The sequence below is a fragment of the Telmatherina bonti genome (genome assembly GCF_933228915.1).
Source record: "Telmatherina bonti genome assembly, chromosome: 3".
In the NCBI taxonomy this organism is placed as follows: Eukaryota; Metazoa; Chordata; class Actinopteri; order Atheriniformes; family Telmatherinidae; genus Telmatherina; species Telmatherina bonti.
This window is the reverse complement of record NC_136621.1, coordinates 7,837,910-7,851,143: the sequence shown is the minus strand read 5'-3', so window position 1 is coordinate 7,851,143 and position 13,234 is coordinate 7,837,910. Positions and strand designations below refer to the sequence as shown.

The window sequence follows — 13,234 nt, the reverse complement described above, 5'->3', positions numbered from 1 at the left end:
TTACTAAATAAAGTGTAAACAGTGTGATGACAGGACTAGGAAACAAGTCATGAGGCCATTTACGAAAAAGCATTTATGACAAACATGAGGCCCATCCTTTCTGCAAAGAACAAGACTTTCAGTTTAGAGAATCATCTTGCGCAATCACAGCTTTTCCAGTAACACTACACCTTACATGAAACATTGTATGATGTATAACTTTTTTTCTTTGTTTCACAGAGAAAATTCCCAATAACATCCTACAGCTTAGTGACAGAACATTTTGAACAAGCTCCATCTATAAGCTCCAAAGTAACTTTGTCACCCAAGAAAAACCGTTCCTCATCATTGTTTTACAAAGCCTGGCCTGACAACAACATGGCTACAACCATGCTATGAAGGAACATATTGTGTCCTAGATAATTTCTATCACCAAACATTGCTCTTAAGGGTGTCTTTGAACTCTGCACGTAAGTCTGGAACATTTTTGTAGTAATCAGGTAGCTGCAAAAATATTCCACAGGTGCAACCAATTGGTTGTCTAGTGAAACCAGATGTGGCGCGGTGACCAGTGAGATGCCACTGGGAAAGGGATGATTTTCAAACACCAAACAACGCCAACCTGGGGTATTCATCAAGGGAAAGGTATATGGGTGGTTACAACCCTCCCTAGACACCCAGGTTTGTATGCAGGAAGCAAAGAGTAGTTGCAAAAAACAACAATTTAGTTTAATGCACACAAAAAATATTTTTATTCTACTAAAAAAGTATGCCAGGATGGAACAAATGTTAACCTGGGGCTGAGACCTACTGGTATGGCAGGAGGGAGTCCCAGATAGGAAGGGGAAGGAAGGTCCTAGACACACAACACGTCAACTTAAACCCACAAATTAAATCCAGAAACGCAACACAAGAAAGGGACACCACCAGGGACACCAGTCCACCACCCTTGGTTCAGCACCTGGAAAAACAGAACAAAACAGAAACTAATTAAATACTACAACCATTATGCAGTCATAATTGTCAAGGACCTCCAGCAGCTCATCAGGCTCAACAAAGGAGAAATCTTGTATAGCATGCCAAAGGATCTCATGCTCTTGGTTGCTTACAAACTGAAGAAATGCCTCTGTCAAGTCACTGTACCCTCTCCAATAAACATCTCCTCCAAAAATGGTGAAGATAGGGGCTCAAACTCAGCCCCTGGGTTTGGACAAAATACAATGTCAGGGTGAGAGTTATCATGAACTTCTTTTCCAAGTGTTATTTGGTCTGGAAGAAAAATAGTATCCCCCTGTGGAATCTCTGGTAAGATCAAATGGATCTATGAAGCCACTGCCAGATCAGAAACGACAGTGTAATATTTGATTCAACTGTGGCAACCTGTTCCTGGGGCCTCATTTATCAAACTGTGTATAGCAACGCTGACTACAGGTGGCGTACATACGGAAAACAGGAAATGCGGCACAAAAAAACTTCACGATTTACGAAGCAGTGCGCACGCACGTCCCACGCCTGTTTCGCTTCATAAATAAGTGAATTTAGTGTTGATCCTCAACTCTAAATTCACTAAATTTTGGCGTGGAGGTAGGGACATTTTACTGCCAAGTCGTGTTTTGATAAATCCCAAAAGTGGACTATAATTGGCGTATGCCGGGTTTTGTGCATGCGTCAGCTTCATAAATGGGGCCCCTGGTCTTGATCTGAGTAAAGGGACACTTGAGACAGGGACTGAGTGTCAGAGACTTCAATAATCTCATTTTTACCCTCAAAGCTGGAATCCTCTTTGGGTTCTGACTGACTTGAGGAATCTTCCACTGAATGTGCTTTTGGCTGAGTGACAATGTAGAAATGCAGCTTGGGAAGTTTAACAGTGTCATAAATTGTCCCAACTGAGACATCATGAGAAAAGATGTTTTGTTTAAAGTCCCATACATCAAATCTGAAGTCAGATTCATGACCTTTACTTGAGGTACCATTATGGAAAAAAGATTCTTCCTCTCTTTCAGAATCTCATAATATCCAGCACTGATGTCCATAACAACCTTCCTTGTGCTACCTACTTGTTTTGCCCTGACTTGTTTAGCTTAATTTTTCTCCCTGTGTATCCAGGCTATTTCAATTGTATGTGTGCTTAGTTTTCATCTAGTTTGTGGTTGTGAAGTGTACTCCTCTTCACTTTGGGTGTTTCTCAATTCAGGGTCTGCACACTTCCAAGTGAGGAGACTGCATAGGCAACAAAGTATTCTATGTGGTCTGCACACACCGAAGTGTGCTTACTGCCAGTAAAATGAGACGGCCTCTCTAGTGGACGAGAATTACCCATAGTGCTCCAGTCCTCTGTTGTCTGGCAACTACATATGACAAGTTCATCTAATTACTGATTCCATTCTTCCACAAAAAGACACAAAAATATTTTTAAATGACAGAAAATGGTGCCAGTAATTAAACTTTGATTTATTGTCATTTTCCTTTGTGTGTAAATGACCAACATGAGGCGGTTTAGACGAGCTCTCCTCTAGCTGACAGCTCATCCTGTCAAACTGACGTTTTCAGTGGAAAATAATCCTTGTTATACACATATACAGTCGTCCTCATATGTATTCATACTCTCCCATTAAAGGAGAAAACAGCTGCCTGGGAAATAAGCTGAAATTGACAATAGTAATAATAAATAAAAGTGTTATGAAAACCATGACATTATTTTCTAATTTTGGTTCAATTGAAATATTTTTTAAAAACCAAAACAGTATGATAAAAAAACATATTGTACATCACTCAAACTAATTATGTATATATATATATATATATATATATATATATATATATATATATATATATATATATATATATATATATATAAATCCTTTGTTTTCACTCCAGTCAGGTGTTTTTTGTTCCCCCCAGTCAAACTTTTGGTTTTATCCCACTGTTCATCAGAAAAATGCTCTAATTTGTCCAGGATCTATTTGTTTGGTTTTTTTCTTTAACTTGATTAAATGACAAAACAGTGTCTTATATCAGGATTAGAATTTTTTAAACATTGTTCATTATTTCAGTCTCCAGTTATCTGAGTGAGTGTAATAAATTCAGCCTTTTCTTGAATGAAAGGGGACGAAGACATCTGAGAACAACTGGAATGAAATTCGTTTGTGGTTATTGGACACAAATATCTGTGTTTATACATAAAAATAAATAAATAAACATTTGGGTGGTGTGGTACCTACACCAGCTCTCTGCTGCTCATTCTTTTCTATCAGCAGCGCAAGGAATTCTGGGATAGGAGAGGGCTACATCTCTTGTATCCTTCGTTTTAAGCTAATCTGGAGCCAAACGAAGTGCGCATTTGAAGGGTGGATTCGAAGGAGCCTTTGAATTGGGAGAGCACTTGGTGCGCCACGATGACGCATGCAGCCAACGAATCCGCACTTCGAAGTGTGCAGACCCTGAATTGAGAAACACCCTTTGTCCCTTTTCTTGTCATGAGCTCTTTCTCTCTGTCCCTCCCATCCCTGCTCTCTCTGATTAGCCCCACCTGTGTCTCATCACCTGCCAGCTGCACAGCATTTCCCAATTACCTGCCTCTGTATTTAAGCCCTGCCTTTCAGACCACCCTTTGTTAGATTGTCTGCAAACCAGCATTGGTATCCTGCCTGCCTCTGACTACTGCCTGTGAACCCGGATCTGTTCTGATCTCCTGGCTTGGTAAATCCTGACCTGCCTTCTGTCTTACTACACTGTCTACTGCCTTGCCCTTGCCTGTACTTTTGCTCTGAACTTCTCTGGTCCAGTCCTGCTGACCTCGGATGAGGGAACCCCTAACCCGGCTTCTTCAGCTACACTGCGCAGTCCTCTGGGGCCTCACCCTTTTCTCCCCTAAATATTCAATAAGCTGTTTAAACATGTTGCTTGTGTGGTCCTCGCTCTGTCTGGTCTCTGACTTTTTTTTTTTATTTTTTTTTTTTAACTTCATTCTCTTCTTCAAAAAGACCCAGTTATTTGCTCTGAAAGTGGTTTTTGGTTTCTGCAAAAAAAAAAAAAAAAAGTAAAGAAGTGATTATGACTCCATATGCAGAAACATAATTGGCCAAAGATGGATCATCCAAAAGCTGCATGACATGTTATGGGGGGGGGGAATCTGAGCCAATACTGGGTATAGTGATCAAGGCCACCTTGATGACCCGGCACAACGTGCATCCCTCCCAATGCCCTGTCTGTGTATGATGGAAAGTGGGGAAGGAGAGTCCGTAGATAAGTCCAGAGGGAAATGAGCTTCCCTCCAGAAAGAGAGCCGCCAGTGGCACCAGGCATGGCCCCCAGGGACCCCAAGGACCAGGACAGGCCAGGGGCAGCTGTCCCAACCACCAACAGAAGACAAGGAAGGGGAGGGTTGGCAAAAGGAGACCCCCAAATCAAAGGCCCACAGAACCCGAGGACATGACAGTTCCTCTTCACCTACGCACCAATGCATTCATTGACATGCTGACAGTGTTTCTAACTCCAAAATGTAGCTGTGCAAGGTTCAATGTTGCCGCAATGGTACAGACTTTAATCTGTCAAGTTTATCTCCTATAACCAAACTTTTTGCAGAAAAGTATTTGTTTCACTTTCAGGCCCTGTTTTGTGTGTAAGCAATAAGGAGGCTCAGAGCTGTTACAAAATGCTGGTAGATGAAGGGTGAATTTTAAATTTCCTGACGTAATGCATTCTAAGCAGACCAGGCAGTGGGCGTTGCATGACATTTTACTCAGTACATCTAAAAGGGACTTGAGCCACAAGACTTGACTTGGACTTGCCACTCACCTAACCATGGAGGAACACACATTCAGAAATATGAAGTAAAACACATCATCCAGGCCAAAAAAGCAACACTGTTGGCACAGCAACAGTCAGGAAATAATGCTGGCAGAACATAGCTGACTGTAAATTTGGCAAATTAGATATTTATCAAGCAATATAAAAAGACAGTTCTCTGATTATTTTGTTACAGTCCACACATTTCCAGCAGAACTTCCTCAGTTCTGTCTTTTTATTCAATTTTTGGGTTCAGCGTTGAACCATCTGATGGCAGTCCATTATGTGTTGGTCATAAGTGAGTCATAATGTAAACTGATGTTTAATGGGTGCATCCACTGAATCTGGATGGGGTTTGACTGAAGACAGCTTGAGTAGATTAGCGTGTAATGTTACCTCTTAGATGTGATTTGACTGATGTGTGAGGATGTGGAGACTGAACTATGGCACTAATAGTAGCCCTTTACATAAAATGGCTGTGGCTGACCACATGCTGAAGTACTCAGATGTATTAAACCGGCTGTTTTTGGGAATCTGAAGTCAGTTAATAGGCCTGTACTCAAAGCTGTAATTTAAAACCAGGATGTTGTGCTTTGTACAAGAATGCTGAACTAGCACTGGATATGTCCTGGTGCTAAAACTACAGACGGACACATCAACAGTAGGCAGTGGCGCCAGTGGACAGCGATTAAAATGGTAAATGGACATGAATAGATTAGATTTAAGTATTACTGTCACACTGGCAGCCACATTTAACCAATAATCCCTTAACATCCTTGCAATCCTGCAGAAGCACTAAAAGCTGTGACCTGTTGGAATGCCAAAGGGTTAAAAACACACTAATCAAACATGTACCCTATAATGTTTTTTTTCTGTCATACTCACACAATCATCAACACATCCAAGGCTAAATTAAATTTTCTGCCTTCATCATACATCCCCACATGTATCCTATAGATGAGAGAGATCAAACCAAGGATCTTCTCCTCTTCTTCATAACCTGTAACAATCTTCTTGTTTCAGGACTACCAGAGCCCACAGCTTTTCACTCAAGGGCCAAGAGAAACCTCTGAGAGCAATAATGAGGTCCCTTTCACACACACATGCACACACACACAAACCAATTTTGATGCAGAACAGATGCAGATGGAAACTCGACCTTTAACTTACATTTTTATTCATTTTGCTGTTGGCTCATATGTTCTGTCAACACAGTTTAATCATATTTTGCATTTTACATAGTTTTATTTTATCAACAATATTTTACATACAACAAACACACTATCATTTCTTTTCCCTCGGAAGTCCAATCTTTCATTCTCACTTCTACCTAACACAGATTTAAATTAAGTGAACTTTGAACTAGTTGAGAACTAAAATGGTGAACTCTGAATGTGATCTCTCTCTTCTGCCCCAATGATTGATAGTTTTTGGAGATCACCTTTATGAGATTATGAATTATTTCATGCAGTCACAATTCTTAGCTTTCAGAATACTTGCTATATGTGTAAGTTATTAGGATAAACATGAGACAAAGACTTGAAATATTTCATCCTGAGAAAACAGGAAACAGGAATTTGTACAAAGCTATTAAATGAAGTTGTACTTTGCAAATTTCAAAGAAAATTAGATTTAAAGGAATTGAAGAGCACGAAGTAAATTTGGCATTGTAGAGCAATGTTAGCATTGATCTGAAGGTGGCACCCATGTCTGGATAAATCAGTGCATTAATGTGGGAGGGAGGAGGGAGACTGAGGAGGTAACTACACGCATGTCTGACTGAGATGAGAGAGGAGGGGAGAAGAAAATAAATAACAAGACAAAGAAGAAAGCTTAATACCTCAAGTTGGAGGAAAATTGAAGAGTGGAGGCAGCAGGGATCCACAAAACTCTTAAAAGAATTCAGATGTTGGATATCTGGCTACTGTAGCCTAAAATACCTGATCCGTTACTTTTACTTTTTTCTTCCTCACAGAGCCTGTGTTTAATATTCACTTTAGGGATAAACGAGAGACCAGTGTAACCAGGTTTCTGTCCAGAAACAAAACACTTATCTTTTATTCTCAGAGAATCAGCGAAAACAGCTTTTTCTGGAGTTTCTCTCACATCCACATGCAGCCGAGATGTGGTCGTGTATAAAAGACTTTTTCACTTATGAAACCACCAAGTCTGTGGTTGTAAAGAGCTGGACCATTGGCATCATCAACCGTGTTGTTCAACTTCTCATCATCACTTACTTTGTTGGGTGAGTAAACGTTTCACAGTTTTCATGTTACTCTGGTGGATTTAAACATAATATTAGATACATGATGCCTGGAAAATGACTTATTGTTTTAGAGCATTTCAACATAAACTGAAAGTTTTTAGCATTAATTGTCTTCCACCAATGGAAGTTAAAATTAGACCAACTTTTGTATTTTAAAAAAACTTTAGCATAGCTTATCAGCACAAATACACGCAGTTAAATACAAACTTGTTCTATAAACAGCAGGGTGAAAAACATTTAGATTATTGTGATTTCCATCACTGCTTAATGACACTGTGAACTATTACATAAACATACACATCACGAGTTTAAGAAGTTTATTACAACTTGATGCAGTCTTGTCCTATTAATACTCTGTGAGTTTTTTAATAAACTATAGAAATCATCATGCAGTGCACGGCTGCTGTCACATTTTTTTTTTTTTTTACTTACAAGAAATAAACATTTCTTGAGCTGGGTTTCTATACAGCTATTTTTTTATTCAACTTGTGTGTACATAATTTGTGTGAATAAAAACTGGAAATAAAAAAACTCTGAAAAGCTTAAAAATAGTTCTGATTGTGATGGAAAAAGATGGTTTATCTATAAAATTAATTCAATCACATGACTCAAATATGAACAGCTGAACTTAGACCAGCCAAGAAACCTTCCAACAATATAAAAATATCCTCATGATTTTATGTCTGTTCAGCCCTAAAAGGGACTATTTATCTCAGAGCAAGAGTGTTTGTGTTTTAGGTGGGTGTTTCTCAGTGAGAAGGCCTACCAGATCAGAGACACTGCCATCGAGTCCTCAGTGATGACCAAGGTCAAAGGGTTTGGGATCTACAATAGTAAAGTTATGGATGTTGCTGACTACGTCACCCCTACACAGGTATGGATGGACAAATGGATGGATGGATGGATGATGGTAGTTATTTACAAGTGTTACATCTGTATTATCTGCAGGGAGCTTCAGTTTTCTGCATCATCACAAAACTGATAACGTCAGAGAACCAAGTCCAGGGATTCTGTCCTGAGGTCAGTTCACATCCCTTATCCCTGCTGCAGTTCTGTGCTGAAAGCTCATCATTCTGATTGGTTTTTGTGCAGTGACATCAAAGAGACGATGTTGCAATCACAGAGCAGGAAGCATATCTAATCGTAGTCTGATTTATGGAATCAAGCTCTAAAAGATATATGCGTCTTTATATGCCTGGAACACCTCACCAGGGAGGCGTCCAGGAGGCATCCTGACCAGATGCCCGAGCCACCTCAACTGGCTCCTCTCGATGTGGAGGAGCAGCGGCTCTACTCTGAGCCCCTCCAGGATGACCAAGCTCCTCACCCTATCTCTAAGGGTGAGCCCGGCCACCCTGCGGAGGAAACCCATTTCAGCCGCCTGTATACGAGATCTCGTTCTTTTGGTCACGACCCACAGCTCATGACCATAGGTGAGGGTAGGAACGTAGATCGACTGGTAAATCGAGAGCTTCGCCTTCTGGCTCAGCTCCTTCTTCACCACGACAGACCGGCACAGAGCCCGCATTACTGCAGACGCCGCACCGATCCGTCTGTCGATCTCGCGCTCCATCCTTCCCTCACTCGTGAACAAGACCCCGAGATATTTAAACTCCTCCACTTGAGGCAGGATCTCGCTCCCAACCCAGAGAAGGCAATCCACCCTATTCCAGCTAAGGACCATGGTCTCAGATTTGGAGGTGCTGATTCTCATCCCAGTCGCTTCACACTCGGCCGCGAATCGCTCAAGCGAGAGCTGGAGATCACGACCAGATGAAGCCAACAGGACCACGTCATTCACAAAAAGCAGGGACCCAATACTGAGGCCACCAAGTCGGGTCCCCTCAACACCTCGGCTGCGCCTAGAAATTCTGTCCATATAAGTTATGAAGTGAATCGGTGATAAAGGGCAGCCTTGGCGGAGTCCAACCCTCACCGGAAACGAATCCGACTTACTACCGGCAATGCGGACCAAACTATGACACCTGTCCTACAGGGACCAGACAGCCCGTACAAGGGGGTCCGGTACCCCATACTCCCGGAGTACCCCACACAGGAGCCCCCGGGGGACACGGTCGAATGCCCTCTCCAGGTCCACAAAACACATGTAGACTGGTTAGGCAAACTCCTATGCCCCCTCCAGGACCCCAAAGAGGGTATAGAGCGGGTCCACTGTTCCGCGACCAGGACAAAAACCACACTGCTCCTCCTCAATCCGGGATTCGACTATCCGGCAGACCCTCCTCTCCAGGACCCCTGAATAGACCTTACCAGGGAGGCTGAGGAGTGTGATTCCCCTGTAATTGGAACACACCCTCCGGTCCCCTTCTTAAAAAGGGGGACCACCACCCCAGTCTGCCAAATCAGCGGTGCTGCCCCCGATGTCCACGCAATGCTGCAGAGGCGTGTCAGCTAGGACAGCCCCACAGCATCCAGAGCCTTAAGGAACTCCGGGCGGATCTCATCCACCCCCGGGGCCTTGCCGCCAAGGAGCTTTTTGACCACCTCAGCGATTTCAGCCCCAGAGATAGAGAGTCCACCCCTGAGTCCACCAGCTCTGCTTCCTCATTGGAAGACGTGTTAGTAGGATTGAGGAGGTCTTTGAAGTATTCCCTCCACCGACCCACTACGTCCCGAGTTGAGGTCAGCAGCTCCCCACCTCCACTGTACACAGTATTGATGGAGCACTGCTTCCCCCTCCTGAGCCGCTGGATGGTGGACCAGAATCTCCTCGAAGCCGTCTGGAAGTCTTTCTTCATGGCCTTGCCGAACTCCTCCCATGCCCGAGTTTTTGCCTTGGCAACAGCCGAAGCCGCATGCCGCTTAGCCCGCCGGTACCCATCAGCTGCCTCCAGAGTCCCACAGGCCAAGAAGGCCCAATAGGACTCCTTCAGCTTGACAGCATCCCTCACCGCTGGTGTCCACCAATGAGTCCTGGGATTACCGCCATGACAGGCACCAACGACCTTACAGCCACAGCTCCGGCCGGCCGCCTCAGCAATAGAGGCACGGAACACAGCCCATTCGGACTCAATGTCCCCCGCCTCACTCGGGACAAGTTCGAAGCTCTGCTGAAGGTGGGAGTTGAAGCTCGCTCTGACGGTGGACTCAGCCAGACGTTCCCAGTAGACCCTCAAAACACGTTTGGGCCTGCCAGATCTGACCGGCTTCCTCCCCCACCACCTGAGCCAACTCACCACCAGGTGGTGATCAGTTGACAGCTCCGCCCTCTTCTTCACCCGAGTGTCCAAGGCATGTGGCCGCAGGTCCGACGATACGACTACAAAATCGATCATCGAACTGCGGCCCAGGGAATCCTGATGCCAGGTGTACATATGGACACTCTTATGTTGGAACATGGTGTTCGTTATAGACAATCCATGAAGAGCACAGAAGTCCAATAACAAAACACCATTTGGGTTCGGGGGGAGGGACCATGCCTCCCAATCACTCCCCTCCAGGTCTCACTGTCATTGCCCACGTGAGCATTGAAGTCCCCCAGCAGAACAATGGAGTCCCCAGAAGGAGCACCCTCCAGCACTCCCTCCAAGGACCCCAGAAAGGGTGGGTACTCTGAACTGCTGTTCGGCGCATAAGCATAGACAACAGTCAGGACCCGTCCCCCCACCCGGAGGCGGAGGGAAACTACCCTTTCATCCACCGGGGTAAACCCCAATGTGCAGGCACCAAGCTGGGGGCTGATGAGAATGCCCACACCTACTCGGCGCCTCCCACCATGAGCAACTCCAGAGTGGAAGAAAGTCCAGCCCCTTTCGAGGGTACTGGTTCCAGAGCCCAAGCCATGCGTCAAGGTGAATCCAACTATATCTAGCCGGAACCGCGCACAAGCTCAGGCTCCTTCCCCACCAGAGAGGTGATGTTCCACGTCCCTAGAGCCAGCTTCTGCAGCCGGGGATCGGACCCGCCAGGGTTCCACGCCCCCTGCTGCCGCCCAGCTCACATCGCACCCGACCCCTACGGCTCCTCCCGCAGATGGTGAGCCCACGGGAGGTGGGGCCCATGTAACCCTTTCGGGCTGAGCCTGACCGGGCCCAATGGGCAAAGGCCCGGCCACCAGACGCTCGCTCTCGTACCCCACAAGGGAACATTCATGCCCAGGTTGGTAGTCATCGTAGAGGTCGATGAGCCGTGCTTGGCCTGGTCCCTCCCCGAGACACCTGTTTGCCATGGGTGACCCTACCAGGGGCATAAAGCCCCCGACAACATAGCTGCTAGGATCTTTGGGACGCACAAACCCCTCCACCACGATAAGGTGACGGCTGTATCCAGTAAACATATTTAAATAAGACAGTACTGCTTTGGTAACCTGGAATGACGTTTTCTGACTCACCTAGGTTATCAAAATAGTTTGAGTTTTTTACCAGATACCTTTAAGGTTAAATGATGGAAATTTAATTGGGGCTTCGGCTCTATTGTTTTATTTACTTATTGTAAATTAAATCCTTCAAGAATGACACACCACTATGTAAAAGGGGGTGGCCGGGGCATGTTAAAACAATAAATAAAGAAAATAAACACAGGTAAAAAAAAAAAAAAGGGTCCTCCCGGCCACCTTGGTTCTTTTAAAAATCAGGGGGAGCAGTGTCAACCACACTAAATCTGAATAAAAACCAGTTTAATAAAAACAAGATAAAAGATTAAAAAAAGTAAAAATGTTAAAATATTAAAAACCCAGTCTTCTAAAGTGTCCTCTAAAATGTCCTTTAAAACGTCCTTTAAAATAGCCACTGTGCAGCTTGGGGTGGCCCTCCTCTCTGCAGCGACGGATCCTGTCTTCTCAGCCTTCCTTCAGCAACATCACGTCCAGGACCTGCAGAGAGGAGCATACACGGAAATCTACACACGTAAGAGGGGAACCCTCCTGCCTCTCCCTGCAGCCAGCCTCTTCCCCTAGAACCTAAACTAAACCATTTTACTCACGCTTGGTCTGAGTAGCTGCGCCTTAGGGTCCAGACCGGTTGCTGCACTTCAGGCTCCACCTTGCCACCACCAAGCTGCGGTGGGACCAGTCGTCACTGGCCCCTCAGCAAATAAGACTTAGCCTTGCACATGCCAAGATTTGCATTCATACCTCAGGAATCTTTGGCCTCTGTTCATTTTGTCACGGCGGGCAGTGGATATGGTGAAGGAGTGGACCCAAACGCAGAGATGAGGGAACAGGGATGCAGGTTCAAGACTCATTTATTTTAACCCACGAACTTGGAGGACAAACTCAAGGAACTAACAACAAAATGATCCAGCAACCAAGGAATGAAACTGAGGGGTATAAATACACTGGTAAACCAAACAAGAAACAAGTGTACGGAATGAACTGAAAAAAGACCAGGTGAACTCAATGAACAGGAAATCTATGAAGCTAACCAAGAACCGAGGGAACTAAACAGGAAAAACTACAAAATAAAACAGGAAGCCCGAAAACAAATCACAGGAAAAACCCAAATCATGACATTACCCTCCCCTCAAGGTAAAAAGAGATGGGTGGGAGGAGGGGGCCCGGAGGAGGGACCAGGTGAAAAAACAAAGTCCCGGGACACAGGGCCAGGGGAAGAGTCCAAACGGCCCAGCTCAGGAAAACAGTCCGGGGGCAGAGACGAACGGGGTCGATTGGCCCTGGAGGACGGCCGGGAGGCCGAGACGACGGGGGCAGGCCTGGCTCCGGAGGACGGCCGGGAGGCCGAGACGACGGGGGCAGGCCTGGCTCCGGAGGACGGCCGGGAGGCCTAGACGACGGGGGCAGGCCTGGCTCTGGATCCCCCTCGTTGGACACTGGAGACGGAGGAGAAGGAGCGACCTCCTCGCCAGACACTGGAGACGGAGGAGAAGGAGCGACCTCCTCCTCAGACACAGGGGCGGGCGCTGGGGCCGGGGGAGGAGGAGCGACCTCCTTGTCGGGCGCTGGAGCCGGTGGAGGAGGATCCCGATCTGGGACCCCCTCGGGAACATGGGACAGAGGACGAGCGTCCCAACCTGGGACCCCCTCGGGAACGAGGACGAGCGTCCCAACCAGGGACCCCCTCGGGAACCCGGGACAGAGGACGAGCGTCCCAACCTGGGACCCCCTCGGGAACCCGGGACAGAGGACGAGCGTCCCAACCTGGGACCCCCTCGGGAACCCGGGACAGAGGACGAGCGTCCCAACCTGGGACCCCCTCGGGAACCCGGGACAGAGGACGAGCG

General features: G+C 45.8%; 1 protein-coding gene across 1 annotated transcript in view; it reads left to right on the top strand.

The window, feature by feature from the left end:
• Positions 1–6,893: 6,893 nt before the first annotated feature.
• The window catches only part of LOC306774894 (P2X purinoceptor 3-like), a gene marked incomplete at both ends in the record, with an annotated part of 29,520 nt that continues 23,179 nt past the window's right edge, over positions 6,894–13,234 (top strand). The window contains 3 exons of the mRNA XM_079265081.1: positions 6,894–7,015; positions 7,775–7,910; positions 7,985–8,056. Coding sequence (XP_079121207.1) covers positions 6,894–7,015; positions 7,775–7,910; positions 7,985–8,056 — 330 coding nt within the window. The remainder of the gene's footprint in view (positions 7,016–7,774; positions 7,911–7,984; positions 8,057–13,234) is intronic.